This window comes from Python bivittatus, unplaced genomic scaffold, assembly GCF_059951505.1.
Source record: "Python bivittatus isolate LINGU-HERP-01145 unplaced genomic scaffold, Pbiv_v1 ctg000850_np1212, whole genome shotgun sequence".
Classification (NCBI taxonomy): Eukaryota; Metazoa; Chordata; class Lepidosauria; order Squamata; family Pythonidae; genus Python; species Python bivittatus.
Window position 1 is genome coordinate 2,034,416 of NW_028277112.1, and position 21,734 is coordinate 2,056,149.

The following is a 21,734-nucleotide window of genomic DNA, read 5'->3' on the forward strand; positions in this document are numbered from 1 at the left end:
GAATGCTAAACTATGCTTTAGTATTACAGATAAAACAAATCTACATTTTGCAAAGTGTAATCGAAAGTATGAGGTGTGCTTAATATTCACTTAAAAGAAAAAACAAACCCCATAAAGCCACCAGTGTATTTTTTTTTTTGGTGGGGGGATGTTCATTCTGGTATGTTAACATATTGGTATTAAACCAGACAAAGCTTTTCAGAGAAATGAGTAATTTGTATACATTCTAATATGTAAAAAAGGCTTATTTTCCTTTAGAGGAAAAGTGAAGACTTGAGGCTATGCAATCTTCATATTTCGACTTCAGTAAATCAGTTGGGAAGTTGAGTTTTGTCCTGTTTTCTAGAGAATTATGTTACTATCTTCTTCACCTATCTGCCACACAAATGAGCGCTTAGGGGTATCCTGTTATCATCTAATACAAATAAAATTAGAAATGCAACATTTGGAAAATGTAATACTAAACAACAGACTCCTCTTTCCCTTCCTTGCAGTCATTTTCTCCTCAAATCCATGTTGTCAGAATTTATTGATGCAATATTGATATAAAAAGGAAAAGAAACAACCCTTGATGTTAGAAAATGCCTTTCTTTAATAAATTCCTTCCTACAATTTTTTTTAAAAAAGCCTGCATACTTACTTTCTCTCCAAAGCTTATATCTGGTGCTGGTTTTGCTTTAAAGAACGAATGATCAAAATGAAGGTCACTACAATTACTATTATCACAACAAGAGTAATCAATGCAGTTCGTGCAGTGCTATACCCACAGGACAGATTTATAGAGAAGAGCTTCATGCCTTCTAGCGATTTGGGCTCAGAGCACACAGTCTCTTCAGAATCTTCAATTTTATCTATGTTTTGCTTGTACCAAGTTAATAATCCAATATTAGAACAGGTGCATTCCAGTGGATTGTAACTTAAATTGATTATACTCTGGCCAGATAGGCTAGTCAACAAATCACGTGGGATAATATGGATCCTATTATTGGCAAAATTGAGATAAATGTTCCTGTGATTGGAAAATACATCTGAACTGAATGCAATAAGTTTGTTATGGCTCAGATCCACATGCTTTAACTTTTTGAGGGCAAAAAATGCTTTAGCTTCTATAGACAATAATTGGCAGGAAGCTAAAGTTAACACCTCTAGATTTGGTGCTTTCTGAAAAAAGTTGTCACTGAAAATGGTGCCAGATTCAAACCTGTTTCCATTCATATTTAAGACAAGCAGGCTGTTTAGATCTTGCAAAATATTCTGCTTGCTTGTATCAATACGAGAGAAAGAAAGGTTCAGGATCTTCAAAGAATGCAGATTGTGGAATGGACCTTGAGAATTACTGATGATAATGTGTGTGAAAGTGAGATCAAGAACTTCCAGGTTAGGACATTCATTAAATGCTGTGTTGTGGAATGAAAGGTTGTGATTGTAGCTTAAGTTGAGGTGTTGCAAGCCATTCAGACCTCGAAGTTGGTTGCTGCAGCAGTCTAAGCTTTCAATGTGACTCCTGCTCAAATCAAGATGTTGAAGCTTTGACAAGGATTCCAAACATCCAGAATTCAAGTCCATGGCCTCATAATTTCTTTGGATATAGAGATGAGTAAGGGAAGGGAAAGCAGAAGAATGGATGTCGCAGAGATTCGAAAATCTATTCTGGTTGAGATTTAATTCTTTCAGCAAATTCATCTGAGGAAGGTCCAGTAGCTCAGAAAGGGAGGTGTGGGTCAAGTCCAATCTTTTGAGTTTGGACAAACATTGGAAAGTGTCACCAGAAAATTCTAGGAAAGTGCGATACTGTAGAGTGAGATAGTCTACAGAGATGTTGCAGATGCCCTGCAATGTGCTGTGTTGAATGGGAGGGTTGTCTGCACCCAAAAAACTGCCGAGCCAGAGGACAACAGTGCTAACACCTTGCAGTCCATCCAAGATCACTGAAATATTAATACAACTGCCAAAGTCCAAATTGTAAAAAAAAAATGAACTAAAGGCCTTGGGCTCAATGTGCATAATCTTGTTGCCTCTAAGATTGAGAGTCAGATTGTTAGCTTGTTTTAATGCCTTTATATCTCTAATTGAGATTGTTTGTATAATGTTCATCTGTAAATCCAAGTATTTGAGCTTTCTAGTTGGAAAACCTGGCGGCAGCTCCAATGATTGGATATAGTTGCCTCCTAGCGACAGAGTTTCTATGTTATGTAGGTCCTGCATTGGAATAAATGTTAATTTAGTGATCCCTGTTTGGGTTAGATCAAGATGCTTCAGACGCTGAGGACCTGTAAATGCTGTTCTGGCCAGAAAGAGAAGATTATTTCCAGTAAAGACAATGGTCTCCAGGTAGATATTGCTTTCGAAAGTGCCTTCATATACCCAATTAATCTGACACCTTTCAAAACAAAACAAAATCTGGTATTAGAAACACAGCAACAACTGTGGTTATAATTGAAATAGATGTCCTGTTTTTGATTCAGTATTATGAGATGCAGGTCATTAGGTAACTAGGCAATAAAATGAAGTATTTAATTTTTCAATCAATTTAGAGGACAAATCAACTTTAACATATTTTTAGATGGTTATCAAACCACATCACGATATGTCTGTTTAAACAAGACAAATATCTACCAATTACAGGTGAAAAAGGCATGTTACAAGCTTGGAAACCCTGATTAAAATTATTCAAATTCATTTGCTTGGATAAATCCTTGAAAAATGCTGTAGGAAATAAAATTTCTACATGCAAGTACAGGACAACAATATGTTCTGGTAACATATTTTAAGGCTGATGTCAAATATCAAGAAACAAGCTGCTATGTTGACAAATATACATATATGTACACATATTGAGGCAATGCCTTTATTACAAAACAACTGCAAGTTTTTATGATTTCTAGAACTCTAATTCTTGAACGTTATTGCAACTATTTATTGAGGCTTTTAGAACTGCATCCACAACTGCAATATATGTGAAAAACTCAGAGCATAAAAAGAGATAGGGAAACAGAGTAGTGTAGTGTTGAAATAGGACCTAGCAGCCTTGAGTTCAATTCCACATTTAGCCATGATAGTTTACTGAGAAACTTTTACTCAGTCATTTTCTCTCAGCTTGGTCTATCTAACAGGGTTATTGTGAAGATAAAATGGTGGGAGAGAATAATTATGTGAGCCATCTTGAGTTTTTGAAGGGAAGACAGAATATAAGTCTGTCTCCCATAGTGTCTGCCCAACTCTGCTCAGCGTTGGCTTGCTTCAGGTCCTGTCAATTAAGTAATGTTATCTAGCAGGACCCAGGAGGTGGGCCTTCTCTGCTACAGCAGCATCCTACAAAAGATTCGTATGCCATCCACTCTACCCACTTTCAAGCAATTATTTCAAACTGTTCTTTCTAAGTCTTGACTTGGTATGTTTGTGTGAACCCCTTTAAGTTGGGGAAGATATAGAAGGATGTCATGTTGTTCTTTTTATATAATGCTGTTTCTTTTAACTCTGTGAAGTTGCCCAGGATAGTTCTGGAACTGGGCACTGTAGAAGTTCAAACAATCAACCAACCAACCAACCAACCAACCAACCTTGTTAAGTCCAAATGCACCAGGGCCTTCAGCTTGCTGAATGTTGAATGTTGAAGGGTATATAAGAAGTTAAAGCTGAAATCAAGGACTTCAGTCGTGAAGGGCAGTTGTTCTGGAAGCTCTGTTAGTCCTAAACCTTCACAACTGTAGCTTCTATTAGTAAAAAGCTGTAAAAATTATACATCAAGTTATATATCTGCAACATATTAATACATGCATATGTATTATGCGTATCTCTTCAGTTTTATGTTTTTAACAGAATCATTGTATTTTAAATAATATGATTTAGCTAAATAGGCAACAGAAGAAATCTACAAGCATCTAAAACCCTTTTTTCATCTCTAAGTGAATTAGGTACGAACCATTGCTATCATTAGAATGACACTACCTAGGAATCAACTCTGTGGAGGGAGGGAAAATTATAAAGGTTGCCCCAAATTATGCACCCACTGGAATGAATAAAAAGGATCACAAAATGACATGTTGTCCCTCTTTTGAACATTTGTTTTAGAAATGTATTTAGTGCTAAGAGGTTTTTTCCCTCAGTTATTGACACTTCACTGTTAGTGCATTTTAGCTACGGAGACTAATGGCAAGTCAAAATGGCAGGTGCCTTACAAGAACTGGTATGTGTAGAAGACCAACTGAAACTGGCAAAGGTATGTTACTGCAAGAAGAATGGCAAAGAAAGCCGTCGCAGAGCCCAAAGCCAGTCACTACTGGGACTTCTATGAACAACTGGGCACAAATGAAGGTGAAAAAAACATCTATTGGCTAGTGAAAATGTGTGCCAAAGTGGCAAAAGACTTGAACGCTACATGTGTGTTAAGGATAAAAGCGGATGGCAACTGCAGGATAAGCTCAAAATCCTGAAATGCTGGTGGCAGTACTTTGATGAAATCTCTAATGCCGAATTTCCACACCTGCCAATTTCTGATGGCTCGGCTAATGCTAGCCCAGTCCTGTGCACTACACCTAAGAGGTTACCAAACCTATCAGCAGCATGAAGAATTCAAAAGCACCTGGCCTGGGCAATCTACCAGCAGATATCTGGAAGCTGAAAGAACTTCACAGCACAGCAGCTGATCGGCTGACAAACGTCTTCAATGCCATTGTGGGCTCTGGCCATGACTGGGCCATGAGTATCACAGTTCCCCTTTTTAAGAGCAAAGGTGACCTGACAGATTGTTCCAACTACTGACCAATCCGCCTCCTGTCACACACAATGACCATTTTTGAGCGTATCCTCAGCCAGGGCCTCCGTGACATTATTGAAATCAGTATCAACCAGTGTGGTTTTGTCAAAGGCTTGAGTACCATTGATCCCATTTTTGCAGCTTGCATTCTCATGGAGAAGCATAGAAAAAAGAAGTCATTACACCTGGCTTTCTTCAACCTAGAAAAAGCTTTCGACCGTGTCCCACATCAGCTGATAAGGTATGGAGTGCTTTGCAATAAGCACATGTTAGTCCATCTAAAATTGAAAGTGTACAGCATGATGGTCTGCCCAGTAGCACTGTATGGTACTGAGTGCTGGCTAACCACCAAAAGTGTTGAGCGCCCTTTACATGCCATGGAGATGCTCATGCTCCATTGGTCATTAGGTGTTTCCCTCCTCAACCATGTCAGCAATGAGTCTGGCAGCAGATGGGCATTGCACCAATAACAGAGAAAAAGCAGGAAAAACACCTGCAGTGGTATGGCCACATTCTACAAGCAGCACCCCACATTGTCGCCTGCACCGCCCAGCACTTTAACACTGATGCCCACGCAGAAGACCAAAGCAAAGGTGGCAGGACACAGTTAATGCAGACATGAAAGTTATACAGTTGGCCCTGGATGCTGTGTTTGATTGCGTGAAATGGCATTCATGGATCTGAAAAGCAGACCCTGCACCTGCAAGGAAATGCTGGGGGGGGGGGGAGAGGAGGAGGAGGAGGAGGAGGAGGAGGAGGAGGAGGAGGAGGAGGAGGAGGAGGAGGAGAAGAAGAAGAAGAAGAAGAAGAAGAAGAAGAAGAAGAAGAAGAAGAAGAAGAAGAAGAAGAAGAAGAAGAAGAAGAAGAAGAAACAAGTACTACTACTACTACTACTACTACTAATGGCAGGTTAAAACCTGGTGGATGACACTAACCCATAAAAATGACTAAAATCTATATACAGTAATCTGCTATTTGTCTGTTGCTGCTGCCATACAATGGACAAATTAAAAAAAGACAATTAGAAAAGACCATCAATATTACAGGAATCAACAACCAAATGAATGATATTGAAAATTCATTATTTCATACGCTGTTATAACATGTAGCTAACAGGAGGTTTTGACAGTGTCCTAAATTAGTGTGCAATGAAGAGTTCAATGTGAAATAGTAATCTCCCAATATAGGCTTTATACTAATTTTTAATGCAGAGAGTTCACAATAAGTTGGCAGTTCAACAAATGATAAATGATCAAAAAGTATGTCTGGTTACAACATGTGCATGACCTTGAAAACTCAAAATATTGGAACTGCAAATGGGATTCCCTGCCATGCTGCACAAATAAATAGCGATGAAAGTAAAACACACTGCATGCAATTCTAGTGTGAATTTCTCAAAACCTTGGAGAAAAGGTTGCTAAATACAATATCATAGTTAACACAATTTTCTTCAGCTAGGATATAATTTTTCCTGTCAGGAAGAGAACAATTAGAAATATCAGTTGAAAGTGGACAGAAAGAACATATAACTAAAGACATTTCTTTATTTAAAGCATTTTTAATATCAATTGCTTCCCATTCAAAACACCTTACCTAGATACTACAGCCAACTTGAACTACTACAAATAAGTACTACTGTTTTAGATGGTATCTGGAAAATTAGCATCCTGTGGAAAAATGACAATGTAAAGGAATCATGAATTTTCCAACAAATACATTTGTTGGGTCTCTCCCTCCAAAAAATCTGCTCTCACAGGAAATTGCAAATTCACTAGCCCATCATAGCAGGTCTAGCCAACAGGAGATGATATGAAAGAATTTATGATGGAAGGATGGACAGAGCCAGTGATCTCCTGGGTCAGAAAGAGCATTTCCTGCTTAGCTTTTCTGTAGGTGGTAATTGATTTTCCTTCCTATTGTTTCCAATGCTGCAGGGTCCCTATTTTTTTTTCCCCCTGTGAGCATTTTTTTCTCAAGATTACTCACTCTAAGCTACTTTTTGAGTTGTGGAGAAATGTAGTAGATTGCATTCATTCATTCATATATGTAAGAAAATTAACTTGCAGATGAAAATGATGAAATCCACTCTAAAAAATTTCTATCTAGATGTCAATGTTTTGCAACTGCTTTGGTTTTTTTTTTTAAAAAAACAACAACTCAGGAAAGGATTTTATTTACTGAGGTTACAATCTTAGGAGCCAATCACACTGATTTCACAGAGAAGTTTAAGTCGATATCTATAGAATATTGTAAATTGGTGTGCCATAACATTCTTTTTGAAAGATAGGGGTTTGTATGGGGGAGACAGATAGCTCTTCCCAGCTAACTACTTCAGTTAGATATTTATGCTATCTGACCCACATCAACCTCTTTTGTTGTGACTAACTTTTCAGAAAGCAAAAACCCCAGATAAAACCCCAAGAGCACCTTCCTTTTGAATGTGAAAAGCTATTGTACTCAATGCATTAAAAAGAAATCATCTCAGAGTACTTCAAGGAGGGGAAAATCTGGAGAATGGGTCCTTATGACCTATGGGAACAACTGGTGCTTTTTGGAACATTCCCCAAATGTCCTCTAGCATCAACTGAGTACACCCAGGAGCAAAGGATGGTGTTCTGGCATTACTGAAGGAGGAGTGGCAGGATTGTCAGCATATAATTCCCTTTCAGTTTTTGACTTGAAGTTTTCTATGTGTGTGAAAGCCAAACTGCCAAAAAGAGATGGGAAATCATATCCCATTTAGGTGACTAGTTTTCTGGTTTGATTGGTGAGGGACTGCAAAAAACAAAACAAAACAAAAGGCTTTGGGTGCCCTATGCAATGTGTGGGTTGCCTGTTCTCAGTGCAAATTGATATGGAAAAAGGAAAAATGCAATATACTTGCTTGGGAGCTGAAGGAGTAAAAATGCTTCAAAAGCAGGCTCTTTGTATGATAATATAATCCATGTTCAAAGTGTCATTGGTAATTTTTTTTTTCCAGATTACTCAAATATTATGGGAAACATTTTCTGGGCTAGTTAAAAGAAAGCATTAAAATGTGGGATTCTGAAACCACACAGTGCTCTCAACAGACAAATGTGAGAGTAAGCTCAGTCTTATTGTAGGAAATGGTAATATATTTTAAAAGAATAAGTGAATAACATTTTAATGTCTAACATGTATAAACCTAGCTGATACCCATGCCTGTATATAGATATTTTCTTAAAATACAGAGAAAGGAAGGATGATCTGCTGAAGACCCAGGATCTAGTCTCTACACTAGATTAGGTGCTGATTAGATGTACAAATGTTGCCCTCTGGTCATCTGGGGACACCTGGGCCCTGGAGCTAAGGACAAAAATGGGTAGCTGCAGGACTGCTTACTCCAACCAGAATCTGCCTGACCTATTAGTTACGTTGGGAGAAATTACTCTTAGCCCCCACTTTGAGGAAGTAGAAGAAGGTGGAGATGTCTGGCCCCCTTCCAGACTGCATTCAGGAAGATGCTGAAGACTGAGCTGTTCCCAAGAGCATTCTAGTTAGACTTGACCCTCTCTTTATTTTATGGTTAATTGGAATTTAGGGGTTTGATTTCATTTTAATCATGTTGAATTTTTATATTAATTTTTATCATGGATTTATTTTAATTCTGCTTCAGTTATGTAAACTGCTGAGAGCTGATTTTGACTGCAGCAGGATATAAGCAACCTGTTGTGTTCCATATTGCCATTTTCTGTGAATGTTGGGAGTTATAGCACAACAAATCAGGAAGATACTGGATTGTCTGTTCCTAGCCCTGGATTTTGGTCTTTACATCTAGCCCAAGTTGGAGCACTGAGTCTTAGTCCAAAACAGTCCCCAGTAACTGCTAATCTGGCTTCAGATGGTGGGCACAACAAGTCTATCAAGCCTTGCTTTTGTGTTACATGTGTAGGCTTTGATTACCCATTTTGAAGCCAGTGACCCTCAAATCAGATGCTCCTGGAATTATAATCTAGTTTGATCTTCTACCAAAGTTTGATCCTCTACCAAAAATCATTCCCAGGGCTGGTACTTGATTACCTTCAACAGTATCTTAATCTTTGTCCATTATCAGTGTTTTTAAAATCTGTACATTCAGGTGGTTGAAATGGAGGCTTATACACAGTAATACAAAGCAAGGCTAAAAGTTGTTCTTCTATGACAAAAAAGTAGCAGTTATAAAAGACCAAACGAGTTCCATGTTGAAAAAAAACATCAAGCCAAGCAGAAGGAGAATAAATAAATTCATTGCATCACCTCTATTTCCTTTAACTCCAATCTAAACTTGATATCTCATGCAATTTACAACCACTATAGTAAATGATGATCTGGACGTGCTACTACATGGATGTCATTTATCATAGAATGTTGGAGTGTTTATCAAAAGTGCCCCAGTAGGAGGCCAGTGGGTGGACTGAAACACGTACAACTTTCAGAGAAATACTACATTACCACCAATCATACATGTGCCAAGTCATTTTCTTTTTTCATCCTGGGATTTTTTTTTTATATATCAAGAAAGCAATCACTTGATCAGCTCAAAAAGCCACAGGGACTCCTACTGTAGGCTGCAAGCCTTTTCTGCAACAGCTGTAAAAGATGTCTGTGTTAGTGAGCATAAGTGTGCCATGAGAAGCATCGCACCCCAAGGTCTAGTTGTACAGAAATTAGGTGCATTTAAACTGCTTATAAAGCCAAGCACCTGTTCAGAAGCCCCTGGTGCACATAGATAAAAAGTGCCAGTGGTCTGTTCTCTTTCTAGCCCCTCTTAGTCCAGCAGCATTTGGCAAATGTCCCCTGCACATGCCAGTTCCAAACGGTGCCTGAAAACTCCACATGGTGCCTTAAATAGCAGGTCTTCTCTCATCTCCAATCTCCCTCGGTCCTATTTGGTTTTAAGGTTCTTAGCCACAAATAAAGAAGAGATAGACCACCTTAACCTGCTTGCTTGTTTATTGCACTGAACTGCCTATGTGGGAATTTCTAAATGGCATCTGCTACTAAGCAGGCACAGGATTGTACCTCAAGGTCTGTTGTGTATCACTGTGAACTTGAAACTAATAAGATAGGATCACAACTAACTATAAGAATGGGTGCGAAGGCAGTCTGATTTTTTGTTTTCCTATTGGAAAAATGGATCTTTGCGGAGAAAAGCAAGTTTCCTTTCTGTGAGATAGGTCCAGCAAACATACTTCTAAGACACCACGTTTATCTGTATATTTTCTGTTTCACCCACTGCAGGACTTTCAGCCCTTCAGTGACCCAGTGTTAGCATGCAAGTATTCAGTGCTCCGAAATTAATTATTGATTCTTTCTTGAAGCTGCTTTTCTCCCAACAGAAAGACAAATAAGTGATCACTCACCTCAGTGCACATCTGATTGAGGGGCTTGGAGACTTCATAGCTAAGACCTAAAAGCCCCATCAGAAGCCAGCAATATGTGCAGCAAGCCATTAAGAGTTTGATTAGATTCTCCACACGCCTGTAATGGAAGACGGATGAAAAATAATTTTCTAGTACGGCGTTCAGAGAAGGCATTTTGAAACTGGTGATTCAAGAGAGGCCCACAAGAGTGCCTGAAAAAGATGTTCTTTCCTCTTGATACCCGAGGGACTTTTATAAAGCATGTTTTTTTTCAGTTCCTCCTCCTCCTCCTCCTTCTCCTCCTCTTCCTCTTTTTCTTTTCTTTTTTCTTTTTGTCTCCCCTTGCCATAAATTATAGGAAAAATTCAAGACCATGTGAGAAACTTGTTACATTTTGCAGGTTGAAGGCCAATCTTGGAACAACATCTTCCTCATAGAGGAACATTCCAAGTATAAAATGGGTGCCCTTAAATAACTGAGTTCTGTGAGTGTGTCATTTCCTGAAAATATCACTACTTTTGTTTCTAAGAATCAGGTATGGATACATTTGTTTATGGGGCCTTGGAGGTGCCCCTGAGACTGTATCATCATCATCATCATCATCATCATCGTCATGATCATCATCATCTAGCAGGTGGGAGACAAACAATTTAATAGAGGGAACCAAACAAGCCATTGAGTACTAGGTCTGCTCAGTGAGCATGTAATGCAGACCTGGGAAACATGAGGGAATAGGATGGAATGGAGTACTATGGAATAAAATATGGTTTGCTGGCAGACAAAGGTATACGTTCCTCTTATGAATCCCTTTACAATTTCTCCCACTTTCTTACCTGTTCAAATTATCTAGTCCAGAGACTCTACATACAGTATCAAGCAATATTTGGGGACAAAGGATATGATGATTATTGTGCCAGAGAATGAAAGTGACAAGGTCCCTAACTATTACCATTACTGTATTTAAGGGAAATGTTTTCACCATTATTAGTATGTTTGGGGTGAAAAAATGAAGCCCCCAGTCTGGATCTGGTTTATAAAGGGTTGTGTTGTTGTGCGTATAGGGGTGTATTACAGAAGAAATTAAAATCTATAAAATTCTACCTACTTCCATTAAGGAAAGAAGAGTCAGACAGTAGGCAGTTGTGGTTTTAAGCTTTCATTTTCAAATGTTAAGTCATAGATTAAGAGTAGTAACAAGGAAAACTTCACAATCTTCAGTCTTTATATACTGAGAAATTAGGCGGGGAAGGAAGATACTGTCTGGCTGTATCAAATCTGTATAGCACAGCTTTGTTTAGTGCATGGTTGTGTGCTAAGCAGAGGTGTTTAGCCCTTCTGCCGTGCAAAGAGATTGAATTGCAGGTGTCCTATGCCCTTCCTTGGGTTCCTACAACACATCTCTCTGTGGACATGGTTCTGGGAAAGGGTCTCCATTTGGTGCTAGTCATTTTGATAGGTGAGATACCAAAAAATGTGCATTCTTGAGCAAATAGTACTTTCTGAATTCATCTCATGTGTAGTTGAATATTTAAACAATCTCCAGAACTCACCCTATACAATGTGATGCTGCAGAAAGGGTGGATTGTATTTAACCATGGCTTATTGCATAAAACAAATGGTTTGATGTCCACAAGATCCTAAGCTATGTCAAACAAACATATTGTGGGTTACCATGATCTGAGAGCCCAATTATAGGCTCAAAAATTGGGTCTAGGGACATGAATAACTGATAGAAATCATTCATCTTCTATTCCATCATTGGGATCCACCACCTATTCCAAAAGAACAATTAATCATGAGTATGGCTATTGATATTTGGATATGTGGAATATATTGAAATTTGGATATATGGAATGTTTAGAGTGAATTCATCAAATCATGCAGGAGTGAGGCAATTTCTGCCTACTTGTTATTGTTTTTAACTTACAGAAAGTATGAATCCCTATCTTCTTTTTCTTGTGTAATCTTGTCCCTGTTTGAACTGTCTCCAGTTTCAAGAGTGCTTGTTTACATATTTCTTAATCTATCCTCCTCTGCAGACAAAGAATATGGTATCTCTAGGTATTTATCCCTATCTCAAGTTCTTTTTTTATGCCTTCCATAGATTATTTCATTTGATTTAAACTTCCTAATTCAGGGTTTGTTGTTTTTAACTCTCCCTTGTATTGAGGACATATTCTTATTTCGTTCTGATATCCTGCAAGTAACATGGTTTTCTCAGTAAGCTCAAGGTCTCTTAGTTCTCCATTATGACACTTTCATGCCCCCTCCCCCTCATTCCTTTGAATGGCCACTACACAATATAGTCCCTTGACTTGTAGCTGTCCTTAAATCACACTGTTTGCCTAGAGGTCTACTTAGTCCTAGTTGCATAATTTTCCATCATAATGAGAACTCACTGCATCGATGAACTTGCCTGCTTCTTCCAACCTCATCCCGGTCTCTCATCCTTGTGCGAACAATCAATATGCTGCATTGAGATGGGATTTGGTCATGCAAAAGCCCTGCTTTCTCTCTCTCTTTGAGTAGTCTTTTTTTGAGGGGGGAGAGGGAGAGAGGGAGTTTGGTGTAGTGGCTGAGGTGCTGGTCTAGAAAGCAGGAGACAGTAAGTTCTAGTCCCGCTTCAGGCATGAAAGCCGGCTGGGTGACTTTGGGCCAGCCGCTTTCTCTCAGCCCAACCAACCTCCACAGCATTGTTGTTGTGGGAAAAACAGGAGGTAGGAGTATTAGGTTTGCTCACCGCCTTGAGTTGAGATATACATAGCATGATAAAAATCTTAATAATAATAATAATAATAATAATAATAATAATAATATAGTTCCAGTGTGGTTTGTTCAGGGAGAGGTTCTAGCTGTTGCTGCTGCTTCAGGAAGCTTCCCCCCTTCTCCCTCACACCTGCCCCCAGCCTGAAAGTGGCCATTGCTTTCTCCACAACGGGTGGCAGTCATCCTTCTCTGACTTTGCTAGAGAATCCACATTTTATTAGTATCTGTGTTTTAATACTCTGTGTCCCCATAGTGCATGAGAAAGGAAATCAGGAGGCCTTTGTTAAAAAAAAGTTTTTTGAGGGATACCTTATTTTATTATTACTGTTCTGACAAGAATTGCAAGTAGAGCTGAAATATCCCAGTACCCTCCCTAAGGCACACATATACTCAGTAATAAGTATATACTATTATAATAGAACATACCTATACTATATTATTATAGATAGTATAATAATCTACTAGGCCACGAATCGGGGTGTGCTGAAGGATTTTTTTTAAAAAGTAGGATAGAGAGTAGTCACATAGTACAGCTGTAAAAGCTTTGGAGTTGGAATGTTCTTGACTTGATCCCTGGCACGCTGGACCGGTAGCAGGTGCTTTTGAGGCCTTGTGGGTTTTAGGTAGAGGATGTGGTTAAATGAGGCTGAAATGCAAAGCAGACAGCAAAAGCCTTCTGTTGCAGGAGCAGCAGCAGATGCATTTGCCCATCCACATCAAGGTCAACAGAAAAGCATATGAACGTGTTCTCCAGGACAGTGCCGGGCTGTTAAATACACACACTTAGAAATGCTATAGAGTTGTTAGTTATTGATCTGCCCTCCCACTAGGCATTTGGCAACAAAGTCTAGGACATTGACAACGGATGGGAGTCCCAAGCTTTAAAACTGCTGAACAAATAACAGCTCTACTAATTCAATCAACGGAGTTTCAAGCAATCAGGATGCCATCTGGACTGAATCTAACTCATTGCCTAAGAAGATAAAGACATCTGGACTTCCTGCATGCCAAGGACGTGCATGCTTAATCCCCAAGGCTGTAGGCTGCGGCCAGACTCACACTGACAAGTTTTCTTAATTATGCTGAAATAATCTCGCTCGGCAAGGGCTAGGCATTTCTTTCTTCAGAAGGTTAGGAGGATCCCATTTCATGGAGGAAAAAAGAGACATCTTCTATTTTGACTAGAAGAACCACATTAATCTCTGTGGGAAAGAGAAGACAGAATTACATGTTCAGTTGAGTTCAGCTTTTATCTCAACTTTATCTCAATTTTAGTTTTTAAAATGTGTTTTCTACTGAAATCAGTGCAGATAATGTTACCATTTATATTAACATGTTATAATGAGTAAAGAAGTAGTTTAATATCATTTTCTGTGCTGTTGCTCCAATGCAGTTTTTCTCACCCTCAGCAACTTTAAGCTATGTGGACTTCAACTCCCAGAATTCCACAACCAGTTTGCTCTACTGTGCCTAGATAGAATTACAGGCTGGGTTGATTTTCTCCCCAATTCTTTTCCACAGTGGACAAGGAGCATGAGAGTCAGACCAATATCATATGCTGACGGTTCAGAATCATGTCTCCATGATTGGAGATGGACCTTCTCCATATTGAAAGAAGATCCTAAGAAAGCAATGGCCAAAGAGAGGCTGCAACAAGACCAGACTGGGGATATAGAAAAGGAAGGAGGGAAGCAGGTGAAGGAATGAATAGATACCAAAAAGTAGGAGGCATAAGATAGGAACAAGGAGATTTAAAGGAGGCAGAAGCAAAATGTTGAGGCTCTTTGTGCCTTCAAGACCTATCAGGGTCCCTTGATACTAGCCTACTATCTCAAATATGAAGGATATTATCCCATCTCCAGCAACCCTGGATTAACCATTAAGCAAAATAAGCATGTGCTTAGGGCAAGAGAAGGGAGGCACCACAGAGTTTTTTCCCCTAGCTATCATGGCCTTGACTCTTTCACTGCCACCCTTAACTTTAGTTTTCATCACTAATGTCTTAATGTCAGTTAAGCAATAGAAGGCCCAAGGGGCACCATTGTTGGGCTGTGCTTAGGGCATCCGTTGGCCTTAATCTGGCCCCGATCTCCAGTGGACAAGTAAAATTTAACTGGCCATCCAGTCAGCTGCTAAACATAGACAGGGAACAAGATGCCATCTTGTTCCTCCAATCAAAATGCTTGGGCTGGCCCACTGATGGTGGCCGTTCTGCTCTGAACTGGTACAATGGGAGCCATGATGCATTTCTTCCTCAAATGGGGGTCACAAAAAACGTTGCTGGCAATCCATCTTGTTTATTCAGCATTTTTCATTTTCAGTATCTACCACACTGCCAGGTTGCAAAACCATTTAATTATATTTGCCTTTAACCAACCCCAAGGTAGTGAATGGCAAGTAACTTCCTTGGGTAATGTTCAGTAACTTAACATTTAATTTAATGTTAAGGACTGTAACATTTACTAACATTTTTCTTTGGGTCAAAAATATCTCCTTCTACTGCAAAAACATTTTTTTTCAGTGAGTGATTTATTGATTCTGTCTGTGTACAATACATTTGCTGGTCAGCCACCATATAACTAGGTAGATAATTTGGCAGATTTATTTATCTTTTTGTTCATGTGCAATTCTTCTGCTTCCCCAGTAAGACAAATACCAATTTAAAAAATATTTAGGCTAGATAAAATATAGTGGATATGATTGAACTATTTTCTAACACTGTAATATGGTTAATGAGAGCCAGTTTAGTGTAGTGGTTAAGGAAACAGGCTATAAACTGGGACATCATGGCTGGCTGGGGAATTCTGGGAGTTGAAGTCCACACATCTTGAAGTTGCCAAGTTTGAGAAACACTGGATTAGAGGTTTTCAGCCACATGCTTTACTTATTCAAAATATCTTTAATCGGTCTTTGACACAAATTCTAAAAGCATTTTACAACACTATTAAAATAATGGCAATTAGTTGAGACAAATACACAAAAAACAAAAATAGACATTTTGGTAACATTTCTGCAGTTTTTAAAAAACGTAATACCAGCTGAATATATACTGAGGAATTTCTTAAAGCTGACGGTCCCAGCTGGAATCTGGATTTTAAATGTTCAAAGCATAACTTTTTAAATTCTTTGTTTTCATCTTATTTTATGCCCAATAATTATATGCAGCACAGTAATAAAAACAAAACCAATTAGATTCAGAAATAAAAACATCACATCTAATGTAATGAAAAATCGGCAACTGAAGTTAAAAACGATATAGCCAACCTTAACTGACAGTAAACATCCAATCACATCTAGAGGCTGTTACTATTAGAAAACCTGGAAGTGTAACTGGTTTTCACTGAAAAATCTGAAAGGTGCCAAGGGAAAGGAAGTTCTAGAACCAGGTGCCACCATGGAAAAGGTGGTCTTCAGTCGTTACCTTCTACAACATGTTTGCTAAGGCAACACTTCAGAGAATAATCTTAGAGTACAGATAGAGATATATGAAAGATGACCTCATGGCAACATATTGCACCAGTGAATCTGGCCATTGAGTTGTGCCTGCATCTATGTAAAGGCTGGCTTCACATATTGTACGAAGTCTTGGCTTGTCGAATCATTGTTTACTGAATAAAAAACACAACCAGCAAGCCAAACCCCATGATTTACAAGTACACTTTTTGGGGGGTGCCTTCAAGTCCGTGTTGACTCCTGGTGACCGCCTGCACAAGTCCCTGCAGTTTTCTTGGGAATATTTTCAGAAGTGGTTTGCCATTGCCTCCTTCTGAGGGCTGAGAGAGAGTGACTGGCTCAGGGTCACCCAGTTGGCTTTGTGTCCAAGGAGGGACTAGACCAGCCTGATTCCAGCATTCTACCTTGATGCCTTAATCAAACCCAAAGAAACCATGTTATGGCTTAGTTTGTTATATGAACACAGTCATAATTTTAAATATGAGGCCAGGACACTTCATTTGGATATCCATCTTAGTAACATTGAAAGGACATGACCAAATGTTATAATGTATCTGTAAGAGTAGGATATGGCCTTGGGCATCTTCCTACTGAACAGGAGACTGAACCATGGGATGTGCACGAAGAAAAGAACCTATTATCTGTCACTTGCCAAACAAGAGACAGGTGGAGACTGGGCCTCTTACCCATTGCGCATCTTGGGCAGCAGAAAGAAGTACAAAAAACTGAACACTGATCTCATTACAAATAGGATTCCTATTTGATACACAACAGTCCCTGGAGTTCTTTCATAATGACTTCTTAGCTTTTCTACAATCCATTTGATTTTTCAGGAATTGTTGCATGCTTGCGTGTCCCCTTAACTGGTTCCAGTCCAGTCTGCTGGGAAGAAGCCTAAAGCGTTTAAACTGGCCATTGAGTCTATACCAAATGTAAAATGTTTTTATTAAAAAGTAGTTCCAGGTTTTGAAGATATTTAAATCTTTATGTGCCTTAAAGAGAAATGATCTATGCATACTGCTGGAACTGGGTTATTCGAATAAAAAGGTCTTGAATGAATCTTTGTAGTTAATTGAAATGTCAGGGCCTGGAAAAAATAAATCAGATGGTACAGTATTGAATTTCATACAGCAGAGACACCTAGTGGCAATTTGTAATAATTTCTTTTTTCTTTTTCTTTTTTTTTTGTGCCTTCAAGTCAGTGTTGACTTCTGGACAAGTCCCTGCAGTTTTCTTGGCAAGATTTCAGAAGTGGTTTGCCATTCCCTCCTTCCTAGGGTTGAGAGGGAGTGACTGGCTCAAGGTCACCCAGCTGGCTTTGTGCCCACGGTGGGACTAGAACTCAGGGTCTCTCGGTTTCTAGCCTAACCACTACACCAAACTGGCTCTCTCATAGCCTTAGTACTGTGATTACATTTACAGAGTAGGGTTGACCAACATTTTTGGCTTCTAGGAGCCTTTTCAAAAATTTCGTTCTAGCTCATTTGTCCAATCTAATAACATTTAGATCAGACTGTTTTGAAATGAATTTCTGTCTTTCGTGTTGAAAATTACTGTGGATAATTTCCAGTTTAGTTAGCACCCAACATACTCTGAGTCAATCTTTACATCCAGATCAGGATGAGCACACACACCACGCAATTCAGCTAGCAAAAATATCATGTGATTTTTTTTTTATTAAACATCGGCAAACAAAACAGTTAACTGGTTGAATTGGAGAAAAGGAAATCAAAAGCAGGGGGAGAGTAAACCCAAACATTAACCAAAAGCAAGAATGTATATTATCCATTTATCTATAGCTATCAATATCAAAAGGCACAGAACTTTCCAGAGCCATTGGAAACAATACTTAATTAATAGGAACAGTTCCAAAGGGACAAGCCTTCAGTTACTCTAACTCTGACCTATTCCATCAACAGATGGAAAGCAGGACTCCAGGTGATTCCTCCTCTATTCTGCACCTTGAAAGAAACAATTTGGTGGACAAGGATTATGTATCCATCATTCCAGGGTATTAGCTAACTCACCCAATGTTATCTCAGCTACAAATTTGCCTAAACAAATTATTATGGCATTTACTATGCGGGTTGAAGTTCAACATCCAGAAAGTGGCAGTTAAGGAAAAAGGTGTATCAGAGAATGGAGAAAGGTATATAGAGCACTCAGGATCTCTAATTCTTCTCTGTTCCTCCTATCATTGCTTGTTTGCCATGGTGACAATGGCGCGCCATTTCCATAATGCTGTCAAGAAAACTGTGTTGGTGCAATCACCACTTTTTTATGTGTCCATCTTATCTTAGTCATTGAAAAGATCTGATTTCTTATAAGTTTTGATTTGAATATGCAAATAAAAATGTTAAAACCCTCCCAGAGGAACTATATAATTGGAGGATCAACACAAAACGATGCTGATTTCAAAAGAAATCAAATTTCTAAAACCAGTTGCCATATAATTTTGGAGCAGTGAGTAAAGGAATAGATGGCTGAGTGAGGTGGACAGCTCATAAGAAAATATACTCCAACTATAAACAAAGAATTATTATCATCTTCATCATCATCATCATCATCATAGAACATAGCAAAGCATCTTCTACTGAAACTGGGTAATATTTGGGAGGTAAAGTTCTGACACTGTACTTGTGCTTGTCTTCTCTGTTTTGGGGAAATATCAGAACAAAATTATTTTCTCATTCACTTCTCCCTCAGACAGGTGCTCAACTTGTCTTTTGTGGTGGTGTACTAATCACTGGAAATATACACTATAAAGCACAAGTTGTTCCTGCCAGGAAAATGTGAGCTGTTCCTTATCCTCTTTCTCAGTATCCTTGGAGAGGGGCCAGAGGAGAAGAGCATAAAAGACACACAAGCGTCTGTCAATCTGAAAAGCCTCTTTTGCAGAGTTTCCTGGCATGGAGAATCAGCTCACATGAAAAGGACTTCCTAGGATAGGACAGGAGGTGGCAAGAGACCCAGTTGCATGTGATAAGCCCGCTGGTTGTTCTCATGCTACCTGCGTGGTTTTATGTGCCGGTGTGAAAAGAATCTCAATGTCACTTAATAAGCCACGGTTTGGCTGCTTATCATCCCCTCCTCTAGATTGGCTTACCACAATAAAATGAAAAGAGGCAGGATAGCACTTTGGGAGATGAGCTTATCCTCACAGGTAGAAGTTTATAGTGATAAATGAGAGAGCGAAAGCAATAAAGAACAAAAATAATTGCTTCATTGATAGTATCTTCACAACTTGCCTCATAAATTATTCCACCAGCATTATCAGTGGCTTCTGTTAATTGCCTCTCCTGTCTTCAGTGCAGAAGCTGTGCTCGCAGCGATACAAATTTTATTCTTCTCCATCCTTCCTTTTGACAAAGATCTGAGTTACTCCCTATACCTGTGGAAATATATAATTGCCTTAAACCTGCAGTAGGCAATCTTTTTGAAGCCAGGATAGGGACATACTTTAAAAAAAAAATTCTAAAAGGTCGTTTGATTTGTGAGGCAGTGATGTGGTAATGTTACTGGAGGGACAAGGCCAAGATTTTCATCTTTATCTTGATGTTAGGAGTGGATTCTCTTTTAAAAAAATCAAAATAGATTCATTAAATCCAGCAAAGGCTTGACAGACCTGTTTTGCTTCCTATTTTGGAAAAAAGTACCAAAATCTGTACAGCAAGCATGCAAAAAAGGAGCTGTGGTCACACATGGCCCACAGAATTCCCATCTGGGCAGGGATAAATTAAATAAACAAACAAACAAACAAATAAATAACGCTTAAACCAAACCAGAGTTAGTTCTCATTTAGTGACTGCCTTGTTTAGCGACCATTTGCAGTTACGACAGTGATGAAAAAGTAACTTTATGACCAATCTTCACATTTATGACCTTTGCATGTCTGTAAAGCAAAGGAAAGCTGAAGATCATAAGCACAGTCACGGTTTCACTTACTGACCACTTCGCTTAACTGAGTTGCTGGTCCCAATTGTGGTCGCTAAACGAGGGCTACATGCATTGTCCTATCTAGTCCTGTGCTCTTCCCTAAACTTTTTCCAGTGCTGCTATTTGTGAAATGTAACAAGAGATTTATGACCTTGAATGCTGGCCCTTTTGCTTCTTAGGTATTGCTCTACTATCATGAGTGATGACACTTTCCTCCCAGAGCTGAAGTATAAGAATTGCCCTATTTCAGGTAACTGAGATGAGGCCTGTGTATGTATAAATGAATGTAGAGATGAATGTAGAAATTCTGGACCAAGGCAATAAACACAATACATGTTTAAAATGAAGCCACCAATTTTAATCAGTATATAGAAACAGTTCTTTAGGCAAACTTGCAAGATATTAAAAATCACCACCACCACCACCACCACCAGTATGGAATTCAAACTCAGTTAAAATGGGTAGGTTTTCCAAGTGTATTTAAATACTGCAATGGGATGGGGACATCCACACATTCCCTGGTGGTGCCAGAAGCCCAAGAGGTAACACGTCTTCTGAACATGTGATGGTGCCCAAAGCCCCTACTCACTGGCGAAGGTTCCTCAACTGGATTTTGGATATGAATACATTTAAAAAAGTGTTTTAAAGGAGACCTGGATGAAGCTCACTAACGGATGGGTCACAAGCAGGTGGGTCTCCTGGAGTCATTCTTTTCTTAGCCATTGAATCAGGATACTTTTGTAGATGCATAACTTAACGGAAAATGCAAAGGAGCCACTCCAACATTGGTTGATTGATGAAGTGGGTTGTATTCTATGGTTATTAATTTAAAGGATTTTTTTTTTTTTTGCTTTTTCCCCCATGCCTTCAAAGATTAAATCCACAAGATGGCACTAGTTGAACACACTAGGACACACATTGATCTAAATACCTTAAAAATAACAGTTAGAAATCGGAAGGCCTCCAAAATGGAGGGTAGGGGTTAACCTTATATATGTCTTCCAGCACAGACGTCTTAGCTGGCAAGTGTTCACTGGTCGTGCTGCAAAGGAACCTGGACATGGGGAGTGAAATGCCATCTGTTTCTGAAACTGCTCAGCATCGGAATCCCACAGACATATCTGTAGTTCTGATCAGGGAAACTGCATTCCTTCATTGAGAGACAAGGAAATGTCGTCAGAGACCGTAGCAAGTTAAAGGAAGATGATTTATTCTTCTCTGAGAAATATCAGAAGTTAGCTTGCTACAAGAGGGCAACATTTATGCCACAGAGCCTGGCCTTGGAAATAAATCCCACTGAAAACAAACGTGTAAAAATGGTGAATCCTGAATATTTAAGCTGCCAGTGATCCTATCTACTAGCCTTTCTCAACCTGGAGCCTCTGGTTATACTGAAACTCAAGTTCCCAGAGATCCCAGCCAGCATGACTAAAGAGACTGTGATAGATACATTTATGCAG

General features: G+C 39.0%; 1 protein-coding gene across 1 annotated transcript; it reads right to left on the minus strand.

Annotated features, from left to right (window-relative positions):
- Positions 1–591: 591 nt before the first annotated feature.
- On the minus strand, positions 592–10,298 carry CD180 (CD180 molecule). The gene is made up of 3 exons (XM_025166022.2): positions 10,120–10,298; positions 3,561–3,727; positions 592–2,380 (listed from the first exon to the last, which is right to left on the minus strand). The coding sequence occupies exons 1-3, from the start codon at positions 10,291–10,293 to the stop codon at positions 655–657; spliced, it is 2,067 nt and encodes a 688-aa protein (XP_025021790.2). The 5' UTR covers positions 10,294–10,298; the 3' UTR covers positions 592–654.
- Positions 10,299–21,734: the final 11,436 nt, after the last annotated feature.

Coding starts and splice junctions, on each gene's coding strand:
- CD180 (XM_025166022.2), bottom strand. CDS start 10,293: ATGCCTTCTCTGAACGCCGTACTAGAAAATTATTTTTCATCCGTCTTC. Junction 3,728..10,119: donor TCAATCAGATGTGCACTGAG/GTGAGTGATCAC, acceptor TAATTTTTACAG/CTTTTTACTAATAGAAGCTA. Junction 2,381..3,560: donor GTGCATTTGGACTTAACAAG/GTTGGTTGGTTG, acceptor TTGTTTTGAAAG/GTGTCAGATTAATTGGGTAT.